Source organism: Hypanus sabinus, chromosome 3, assembly GCF_030144855.1.
Source record: "Hypanus sabinus isolate sHypSab1 chromosome 3, sHypSab1.hap1, whole genome shotgun sequence".
NCBI lineage: Eukaryota > Metazoa > Chordata > Chondrichthyes > Myliobatiformes > Dasyatidae > Hypanus > Hypanus sabinus.
In genome coordinates this window covers 4,356,835-4,367,939 of record NC_082708.1, presented here as the reverse complement: position 1 = coordinate 4,367,939, position 11,105 = coordinate 4,356,835, and the positions used below count along the sequence as shown (strand labels likewise).

The 11,105-nt window shown below is 42.4% G+C and overlaps 1 protein-coding gene across 4 annotated transcripts in view; it reads right to left on the bottom strand.

The window, feature by feature from the left end:
• The window catches only part of nup98 (nucleoporin 98 and 96 precursor), a 108,337-nt gene that overhangs the window by 85,263 nt on the left and 11,969 nt on the right, over positions 1–11,105 (bottom strand). For all 4 annotated transcript variants that reach the window (XM_059963546.1, XM_059963549.1, XM_059963547.1 and 1 more), the window contains exons 2-3: positions 2,649–2,749; positions 768–872 (exon numbers count right to left, since the gene is read on the bottom strand). In XM_059963546.1, coding sequence (XP_059819529.1) covers positions 768–872; positions 2,649–2,724 — 181 coding nt within the window. In that variant the 5' untranslated portion in view covers positions 2,725–2,749. The remainder of the gene's footprint in view (positions 1–767; positions 873–2,648; positions 2,750–11,105) is intronic.

Below are 11,105 nucleotides of genomic sequence, written 5' to 3'. Positions count from 1 at the left end.
GTTGACTGTGTTGGGCCGGGCAAAGTGGCAGATCGCATCTACCTTGGCGGGCAGAGGTGCTGCCCCGTCTTTGGTAATCCTGTGGCCCAGGAAGTCGATGGTATCGAGACCGAACTGGCATTTGGCCGGGTTGATCGTGAGGCCGAAATCACTCAGGTGGGAGTAGAGCTGGCGGAGCAGGGACAGATGCTCCTGGCGACTACTGCTGGCTATAAGGATGTTGTCCAAATAGATGAACGCAAAGTCCAGGTCGTGTCCCAACGCGTCCATTAGCCGCTGGAACGTCTGTGCGGCATTCTTCAGGTGAACGGCATGCGGAGGAACTCGAACAGGCCGAACGGGGTGATAACTGCTGTCTTGGGGATGTCTTCAGGGTGCACCGGGAAATGACGTCAGAGGTGCATTACCAAAGTCTCCCCCCGCGCGCTGGCTATTTGTGAGCCAGTTCGCCTGTGCAGAAAGTGGGTCGCCACAGTTCTATGTTATAACCTCCTCGTTTTATACCCCCATCGACCCTGCAAGATGAAGGTGTGAGTGAGGCAACTGTGACACTCACAATATCTATTCCTGCCATGAAATTACAATCACAAGACCATAAGACATTGGGGCAGAATTAGGCCATTCAGCCCATCGACTCTGCACTGCCAAACACGTACAAGGTCACCCTTAAATGTCTCCAACAAAAGACGGTATAGAAATGCTGATCTCTTTCCCATCACTTGAAACCCAACTGCAAGGTAGGCAGGAAGAATGGATAGAGCCCAAACCTGGTTTAGTTTGACTACTTCCAAAGAGTCCACTGCCCGGGTTGTTGGCTGTGCCAAAGCCAGCCGTTGCTGTGCCAAACCCACCAAATCCAGGAGTAGCAGCATCTGGAAAACAAGAGGTTACAGATTATTAGGGTACTGGTGGGTGAGAGGGTGAGGGGTGAAAAAGAGGTCAATAATTAACCAGGATATCGTCAAGGAGCTGTGTCTCAGAAAGGCAGTGTCCATTATTAAGGACCTCCAGCACCCAGGGCATGCCCTTTTCACTGTTACCATTAGGTAGGAGGTACAGAAGCCTGAAGGCACACACTCAGTGATTCAGGAACAGCTTCTTTCCCTCTGCCATCCGGTTTCGAAATCGACGTTGAACCCTTGGACACCATCTTTTTTTAAACATACAGTATTGCTGTTTTTGCACATTTTTTAAATGTCTGCAATATGTATACTGTAACTGATTTACTTATTACTTTAAAAACCTTTTGTTTCTCTGCTAGATTATGTATTGCATTGCACTGCTGCTGCTAAGTTAACAAATCTCACGTCACATGCCGGTGATAATAAACCTGATTCTGATACTCGGGAGACAGTCACGTAGTCTACAGAATTCAAGCAAAACAACAGGTTGTTTTAGCAAATAAGTTGAAGGAGAATCCTGAGGAATTCTACAGATATATTAACAAAAAAAAACGTTAGCAAGGAACAAAATTGATCCTCTGGAAGATCAGAACGGTACTCTATGTCGAGCCAAAAGAGACAGGGAAGCTCTTGAACATGAGGTTAATTCCCGGGATGGCGGGACTGTCATATGAAAGATGGGAGCAACTGGGCTTGTATACACTGGAATTTAGAAGAATGCGAGGGGATCTGATTGAAACATATAAGATTATTAAGGGATTGGACATGCTGGAGGCAGGAAGCATGTTCCCGATGTTGGGGGAGTCCAGAGCCAGAGGCCACAGTTTAAGAATAAGCGGTAGGCCATTTAGAACAGAGATGCAGAAAAACTTTTTCACCCAGAGAGTTGTGGATCTATGGAATGCTCTGCATCAGAAGGCAGTGGAGGCCAATTCTCTGGATGCCTTCAAGAAAGAGTTAGATAGAGCTCTTAAAGATAGCGGAGTCAAGGGATATGGGGAGAAGGCAAGAACGGGGTACTGATTGTGGATGATCAGCCATGATCACATTGAAAAGTGGTGCTGGCTCAAAGGGCCGAATGGCCTACTCCTGCACCTATTGTCTATTGATTCTTTGCATCTGTACTTAGTCGGGACATAGACAGTCTACAGAAGCGAGGTGACCATAAACAGATTACAGAGGAGGAGATTTTTATTTGAGGCAAATTAGGGCCTGACAAGATGCTCCCAAAGACACTGTGGGAGGCTATTGCAGAAATTGCAAAAGCTCTGGCAGAGGTACTTAAAATATCCTTGGTTACAGGTAAGATGCAAGAATACTGGAGAATAGCCAATATTATACTGTTACTAGGTAAAAGCTTAAGAATAAGACAAGCAATTATAGGCAGGTGATCTTGATGCCAAATATAGGAAAATTACTGGATGGTATTCTAAGAGACTGGTTAAGTATTTGGATGGACAGGGCCTAATTAGGGATAGTCAACATGACTTCTAGATAGTCTGAAGGGCATGTCTATGTGCTGTCATGTTCTATAACTCTGCAGAATTATTGCCAAGCCCCACCTAATTCAGAATGGTCTTCGGTAAACATAAATTGTCATTCTTGCCCTGTGTGGAGGGAGTGAAATGCTCAGACCTATGCCAGTGCACTCTCATGGTCAGCAAGCTGATAACCACGACTTCTCCAATCCCGAATCAAAGCCAGCCTCATTCTCCACCACCACGCAAATCAGAGAGAATAGCTTACTTTGCCCAAATGCAGAGGTGGTGAATCCACTCGTGTTGCCGAAGGTGGGGGTGCCGAACTGTGACTTGTTAAACATCTTGTCGGATTAGAGAGGGCAGCAACTGTGAAGAGAAACAGATCCAATTTGAATTGGTCAGCTGGAACTCAAACCACAGAAGCTCCATAGTCAAAGTGAAAGTCTTAGCAAAGTACAGCACATATGTGTCACCATATACTACCTTGCTGTGGCACGTGGCCAAGGGGTTAAGGCATTGGTCTAGTGACCTGAAGGTCGCTAGTTCAAGCCTCAGCTAAGGCAGCGTGTTGTGTCCTTGAGCAAGGCACTTAACCACATATTGCTCTGCGACTCTCCGGTGCCAAGCTGTATCAGCCCTTGCCCTTCCCTTGGACAACATGGGTGGCGTGGAGGAGGGAGACTTGTAGCATGGGCAACTGCCTATCTCCTATAAAACCCTGCCCAGGCCTGTGCCCTGGAAACTTTCCAACGCGCAAATCCACGGTCTCTCGAGACTAACGGATGTCTATACTACCTTAAGATCCATTTTCTTGCAGGCATTCACAGGAAAATAAAATACAATAGAACATGGAAGTGTATATCTAAATACTGACAATACGCAAAAGATATTTATTGATACAGTATTGCCCAAGTCTTAGGCACGTATATATAGCTAGGGTGTCCAAGACTTTTGCACAATACTGTACATTAATTAAAATAGGAAGGAGGTTGAGAAACAGAAATAAGAATACTTAGCTTTATTTGCTCAGTAGTATTAAGTGTTATTTGGTAAATGGAAATACAGTCCTCTGCAAAAGCCTCAGGCACACTAGCTATATATTTAGGCCTAATATTTTTTACCCACTATATATACTGATAAATAGTGATTTTTGTTTAATCAGTACACATCGGGATCAGTACATTTTGGCCCAATTAAGCAGCTGCACCAATTAGCCAGTTTTATGGAAATTGTTAAAAAGGTATATAAAAAAAACCACCACTTAACTGAGTAACAAGTTATTTAAATGAAATATAGAGCAAATTATAACACTATCAAAACAACTACAGTACCATAACACTGCTAGTTCCAGTGTGCATTGCCGTGTTCTTTTGATTGACTGTAAATGAACAAAATCAGTGCAGATACCAAGTGTAAGTCCCTCCTAGTGTAGGTATTGGACTGCCTTCATACAATGCTTTCAGTGATTGCATCCTCCAAATTTTCATTTTCATTGTATCATTCAAGACGATTGTTGATACCTTCAAATTCTTCACAGTTCCTAACTTTGTTAAAGTAGTGAAATGGTTTCATTTTCACTCCTGGCATCTCCAAGCCTGAATGCCTGAAACCACAGTGAGCAAAACAGTTCTGAATTGTCTTACTCTTATTTCTCACTAACTATCAGTGACAAAAATCACTTCTTTGTGACATCAAGCGCAGGCAGTTGTGTCTGAGCACAACTACGTATCGATTAAATAAAAGCACACATGCAGAAGGATTTAACTAATGTACTCACATTGTAGTGAGACAAGAGAGAGCAATAGACAGCAGTGCTTGGGAGGTGGTGGTTATTGCTCTGAAAAAAATAGATCCATACATTACACTTCCTTCCCCTTCAGATTAATGGAACATAAAACTATATGCACAAAATATTCAATTTTGCTTTCATAAACCCTTATTCCAAATAAACATGCTTTCACAATAATAGTCCACAACTTCACAGTTCGAAGGGTGGTGCTCTTTCTATCAGGACAACGCCTCTGGACCTGTGGAGTGGCCTCAGGTTCGGCAGGTGTCTTGTCAACAATAACGCTCTGGGTTTCTGGCGTCACTTTGCTGTCAGTGACATCATCACTGACAGGCAAGACTGTAATGTGTCCATCTTGTTGGATACAGTCGATTCAAGTGTGTTCTTTGGTTGAGTATCCAGTATCTGGTCCACATCATGTCTCCATGTCTGATCTCCAACATCCGTGTGTGTACAGTTCTTGTAGCTATCTTACCAGGTGTCTACTTATCTTCCTAGTAATCACACGCTAGGACTTCCAGTCCAATCACAAAGCTCCTTGCTGCTTCACTAGGCAACTGGCTGATCTGTTTATTCTGCACTTCCCTCCATAGATCTGGTTTCAGGTCTGCAAGATCTCAGATTCCTGTTCATGAACAGCATCGCAGGTATTTGATTTGTCATCGCATGAACAGAGTTCCGATATACAAGTTATCCATCTTGGGCTATAGGAAAATGTCTTCCTTGTCCATCACTTTAATGAACCTCTTGAAGATTTGGATAAACCTTTCAGCAAATCCATTTGTTGCTGGGTGGTGAGGAGCTGACTTGAAATGTCTGATGCCATTTTCTTCAGGAAAGCCGGAATTCTTCTGACGTGTATTGTGGTCTGTTGTCACTCACAATTTGTTCTGGTACAGATAGTCCTTAAAGCAGAGGCAGCCTTTGCTGAGGTGGTTGACTTCACCGGTATAATGTCCGGCTGCTTTGAGTAATCATCCACAACAATCAGAAACATGGAGTCCTTGAATGGCTCAGCAAAGTCAATATGTACTCTCTGTCATGGTGATGACAGCCACTCCCAGGGGTGTAACATTGCCTGTGGGGGTGCAGTTTGAACTTTCTGGCATCCTGAAGAGCTTTTGGCTCAGTCTTCAATCTGTTCATCTATTCCCTTCTCAAACACCTTCTGATTAGCATTAAACAGCTGTGATAGCCTCTGGTTAGTGCTACCATCTGGGCTGCAGTTGCCTGTTGATGACATACCGAGAGCTTTGATTGAGTGACAGTCTGGTTGGATTTTTCTCAACCATTCACATCTGAAATGTGCTGGCTCTCCACTTTTCAAAACAAAGTTCTGTGTGGTTGGCCTCCATACGTCACATTTACTTTTAGTTTTCCTTTGGGAGACACTTTTTCGCCTGTCTCAGTCTTTAACATCACTGAGGTAGTCCCTAATAGTATCTTAGAAAACAGTCTATTGTAGTCAGCCTCTGGAATTACAGACAAAGCTGACCCTGTATCAAGCTCCTTTTTCAGTTTTCCACCAGGCGCATCAATTGTGATCCATATTATATTGCGATCTGCTATTCTAGACATGACAGTTCACGTTTGTCAAACTCCATTGTCTGATTCTGTTTTACATTCGGTAACTTTATACATTTGCTTAGTTTTGTGTTTGAAACTTTTCACTCAGTTGTGCTTTTTGTCTGCCTTACTCTGACTGTCAGTGATACTTTCTGCGGGCATTTTCTTTGAACCAACAGTCATTTGCATTATGGGAGGATTTGCCATATCGATAGCATTTTTGGCTTTTTCCACTATTCAGGGACATTTTGTGATTTTCACATTTAACTCTTTCTGTAGTTCTGCTGCATCCTCCAATGATATTGCAGTGGTCAATGCCCAGTATAAGGTTAGGTCTCTTTCTGACACAGTGCTTTGACCATGCAAGCCACATACAGTCCTGTCCCTTAATGCATCAGAAAGTCCATCTCTAAAGTCACAGTACTGGGAAAGTTTGAGCAGTTTGGCAATGTATTCAGAATTGACTTGTTCTTTTTGTAAAATCTAAATCTCTCAGCTATTACCAGTGGTTTAGGGCTCAAGCGATTTTGTAAAATTGTAACAATTTCATTGAATGTCTTGTTTGTCGGCTTTTCAGGGATTACTAAATGGCGTAAGAGACTTGCACCCATTAAGAGTGTAGGGGCTCTCTTTTGCTCCTCCATGCTGTGCGCCCTACAATACAGTTTCACCTTCTCGATATACAATTCCCAGACTTATTGGTGCTATCAAATTTATTAACTTTCCTGACTGAAGCCATCGCCATGTTACTTTCACTTTAAATTTAGTGCATCTATGCCGCACTCTCACCCTCGTTAGTGTTTGTGATTGGCTTTCTCGTGCTGTTTAACTCACACTGTTTCATCCCATAACTGTCAGTGCAGTTCGGGATATTTTCTGACAGTGAGGTTCACACTCATCACTAATTTGTTGTGTCTGTGCACAACAAATTATCGGTTAAATAAAAGCATCCACATAGCAGATGGTTTTAACTAGTATATTCACATTGCAGCGAGAAAGAGAAAGCTTACAGGCATAGACGACAGATCAATATGTAATGCTGGGGGTGGGTGGGGGGGGTCAGTGCTCTAAAAATAGATCCATACATTACACAGGCAACTGATGTTAGTTAGAAACTTAACTGTTCAGCAATAGTCTCCTAAATGTCCCTCCACTCTTTGAGAAAGGAGAGGGGCAGAAGAAAGGAAACTATACACCAGTTAGTCTGACCTCAGTGGCTGAGAGTCGATTACACTGGACAACAAAGATTTTGCTTCCTGAATACCTTTAGCTGTATCTTATGTATTTTGGGCTGTTGATCATGAAAATCACCATGAACTTTCCCTATCACGCACCATTTTTTAAATCACCTATGTTTATTATTTCAATTCATAATTCAAATCAATTAAAATGTTGCCTACAATATAAGCTGGAAAGTTTCCTACCTTGTCCAGGCATGCTTAGATGGCACGGCTGCTGCATGGCAGGACAGGTTTTAGTAATAATTATTGGGTACAGAACTATATATCACCAGGCAGAAAAATTTCTATGAAGGATCTTGATATTTGAGACAGATGCTTCCCAGAATAACTGATGCCAAGATTAAGGAAAGCATTTTTGTTGGTCCACAAATCAAACAGGACATCAATGACAGGCAATTCGAAGAATTTCTAGTGGGATCAGAAAAAATCACATGGAAGGCATTCAAGGAAGTTATTGAAATTTTTCTTGGCATCCAGAGCACCAAGCTACATGCAGCTGGTTGAAAGCATGCTTCAAGCATATAAAACCATGAAATGCAACATGTCACTAAAGATTCATTTTCTTCATTCCCATTTAGACTTCTTCCCTGCAAATCTTGGTGCTGTTAGTGGCGAGCATGGTGAAAGGTTTCACCAGGACATTGCGGTCATGGAGAAAAGGGCAACTGGAATCCATCAATGCTGGCAAATTGTTGTTGGACACTTACACAAGAAGCCTCAGGCACTGAGTACAAATGAAAATCATTAACAAAATATTTTAAACTTAGCTGAACTATTGCAAAGCATCAGCACCATTATGCAATTAAGCACATTATATTCAATAGAAGTTAATTTATTGTTTCTCCAAATTCCTACGTGATACAAGTCGTCTGAAATTATATTTATGTTCATCTTCAAGCAGTCTATCATAAAAAAATTGAGGAAGCAACACTTTTGAAAAAATTTGTTGTCCAGTGAATTATTAAAGATGAGGTCTCAGGGTACTTGGAGGCACATGATAAAATAGGCCATAGTCAGCATAGTTTCCTCAAGGGAAAATCTTGTCTGACAAATCTGTTGGAATTCTTTGAAGAAATAACAAGCAGGAGAATAAAAAGGAGAATCGGTTTATGTTCCGTACGTGGATTTTCAGAAGGCCCTTGAGGCTGCTTAAACTACAAGTCTATGGTATTACAAGAAAGATTCTAGCATGGATAAATCAGTGGCTGATTGGCAGGAGACAGAGTGGAAACAAAGGGAGCTTTTTCTGGCTGGCTGCCTGTGACTCCAGGTGTTCCACAGGGGTCTGTATGGGACCAATTCTTTTTATGTTATATGTCAATCATTTGGATGATGGGATTGATGGCTTTGATACAAAGTTTGCAGATGATATAAAGACAGGTGGAGGGGCAAGTAGTTCTGAGGAAGTAGAGAGGCTACAGAAGGATTTCGATTAGGAGAATGGGCCAAGGAATGGCAGATGGAATACAGTATTAGGAAGTGTATGGTCATGCACTTTGGTAGAAGAAAGTAACAGGTTGGCTATTTTCTGAATAGACAGAAAACAGAACATTGAGGTGAAAAAGGACTTGGGAGCCCTTGTGCAGGATTCCCTAAGGGTTCATTTGCAGGTTGAGTCTGTGATGATGAAGGCAAATGCAATGCTAGAGTTCGTTCTAAGAGAACCAGCATATAAAAGCAAGGATGTAATGTTGAGACTTTATAGTATTCTGAGCAGTTCTGGACCCCTTACCTTATAAAGGATGTGCTGAAACTGGAGAGAGTTCAAAGGAAGTTCACAAAAATGATTCCAGGATTGAATGCCATGTTATATGAAGAGCGTTTGATGGCTCTAGGCCTGTATTCACTGGAATTCAGATGAAAGAGGGGTGACCTAATTGAAACCTATCAAATGGTGAAAGCTTTGATAGAGTGGAAGTGGAGAGGATGTTTCCTGTGATTGGAGATTCTAAGACCACAAGACAAAGCTTCAGAATAGAGAAATGTCATTTTAGAACGGAGATGGGGAGGAATTTCTTTGGCCAGAGGGTGGCGAATCTGCGAAATTCTTTGCCACAGGCAGCTGTCGAGGCCAAGTCTTTATGTATATTTAAGGCAGAGATTGACAGATTCTTGATTGGTCAGGGCATGAAGGGATATGGAGAGAAGGCAGGAAATTAAGGTTGAGGGGAAAATTGGATCAGCCATGGTAAAATGGCAGAGCAGACACAATGGACCAAATGGCCTAATTCTACTCCTACATCTTATGGAGCGAAGGCAGGGGTCCCAACCTGGGGTCCACAGAACACTCAGTTAATGTTAGGGGTCCACGGCATAAAAAGGTTGAGAATCCCTGTCCTTAGTGGTTGTTCCCTTAATGGAGAATGTCTGTGCGTGACTTCATTTAACTCAAAGAGACCGATACCCAGGCAGCCACTACACAGTCCTTGACAGGTCAGGGTCCAGTGACTTGGGACACTTCTCTGCCATTGCGATTGTGTCATTATCTTCTGCCAGCTCCAGCAGTGAAGTCTTGGTTGGATCACACTCTCTCTGGAAACTCTCCCTTTGACCTCAATGCCATGGGGGATCCTACCAGGAGTCAAGCTTCAAGAAGCATTGTTCTTGGGACCTCAGCAATCACAAGCCTCTCCACCACGACAAAGTGAAAACCCTCAGAGAGAATGCCCAGTTGATATGGGCCCTTAATGATGGATGCCACCTTTTTGAGGCATCACTTTTTGAAGATGGAGCTGGCTCAGTGTACTACATTCTGCAGTCTCTTTCGATCCTGCAAATTGAAGCCTCTATACTAGACAATGATGCAACCAGTCAGAATGATCTCCACTGTACATGTGCTAGAGACTTTGGTGACATAGCATATCTCCACAAACTCCTTAATAAAATATAACAACGGGCATGCCTTCTTCATAATTGCATTAATATGTTGGGCCAGGATAGATCCTCGGAGATGCTGATGCCCAGTAACTTGAAGCTGCTCACCCCTTCCACTGCTGATATAAGAACAGGTGTGTGTTATCTCAACTTCCCCTTCCTGAAGTCCACAATCAATTCCTTGATCTTACTGGCATCGAGTGAAAAATTTGTTGTTACGACCCCATTCAATCAGCTGGTCTCTCACCTCCATCAACTCACTGTGATATTGTCCAAAAGAGCTGTACACACCCTGGATATTGTGTGAAAGGCAGACTTAGTAGACTATCTGTCAAAGTAGGAGCCAATTGTTGATGGAGAGAGAAATCCTGGTGTTCCTTCCCTTTGGAAAAGAACATTTGGCATTATGAACCTTCCTAAGAACAAAGAAATAACTAGAATAGTCTATCTTGTCCAAACTTGACTCGTAGGAGACCCACCCATTCCCAGCAAATAACTGAACTGTTTGCAGTGCAGTGACCTCCTCCCTTAGATACAGCACTTGCAACTTAGTCACACCAATACCTGTAAATAACCCTACGTTCATATTCAATTCCTCTAGCAATGAGAAAGCTAACTGGATATAGACAAAAGACAGCAGATGCTGGAATGTGTACCAGAAAAAAAATGGATAAAGTCAGTAAGTCAAGCGGCATCTTTGGAGGGAAACAGAGAGATTCAGACCCGTTGAGTTCGCAATCTGAAATAACAACTGTATATTTCCCTCCATAGAGGAAAACGTTCACTCTTCAAAACAAAAACTACTGTGTCTGCATTAAATGGGTGGCCCTTTTTATCCTTAAAACAGTGGGAGTTCTAGATTCTGCTAAACAAAACAATGACATCAGTGAAAAGCTGGTAGATGATTGGGTGGTTACTACTGTAGCACTTACAGTTTCTTCCCAGTTAGGACTACTGGTTTAATAACTTACAGCAAGCAGCATATGATTAAAATTCAGAACAAAGATCAGCTAAACTGAAAATAATATTAAGTGTTGTGGATACTATAGAAGGTTGTTGCAGAATACAATGGGACATTGATAGGATGTAGACCTGGGTTTTGAAGTGGTAGACAGAGGTCAACCCGAAAAAATGTAAAGTACAGGCAGTCCCCGAATTACGAACTTGTACTCACAAAGCCTATTATATTGAAAATCTGAGTTAAATACAATGGTTCGCAGTAATGAACGCACACACTATGTTGTGACGCTCA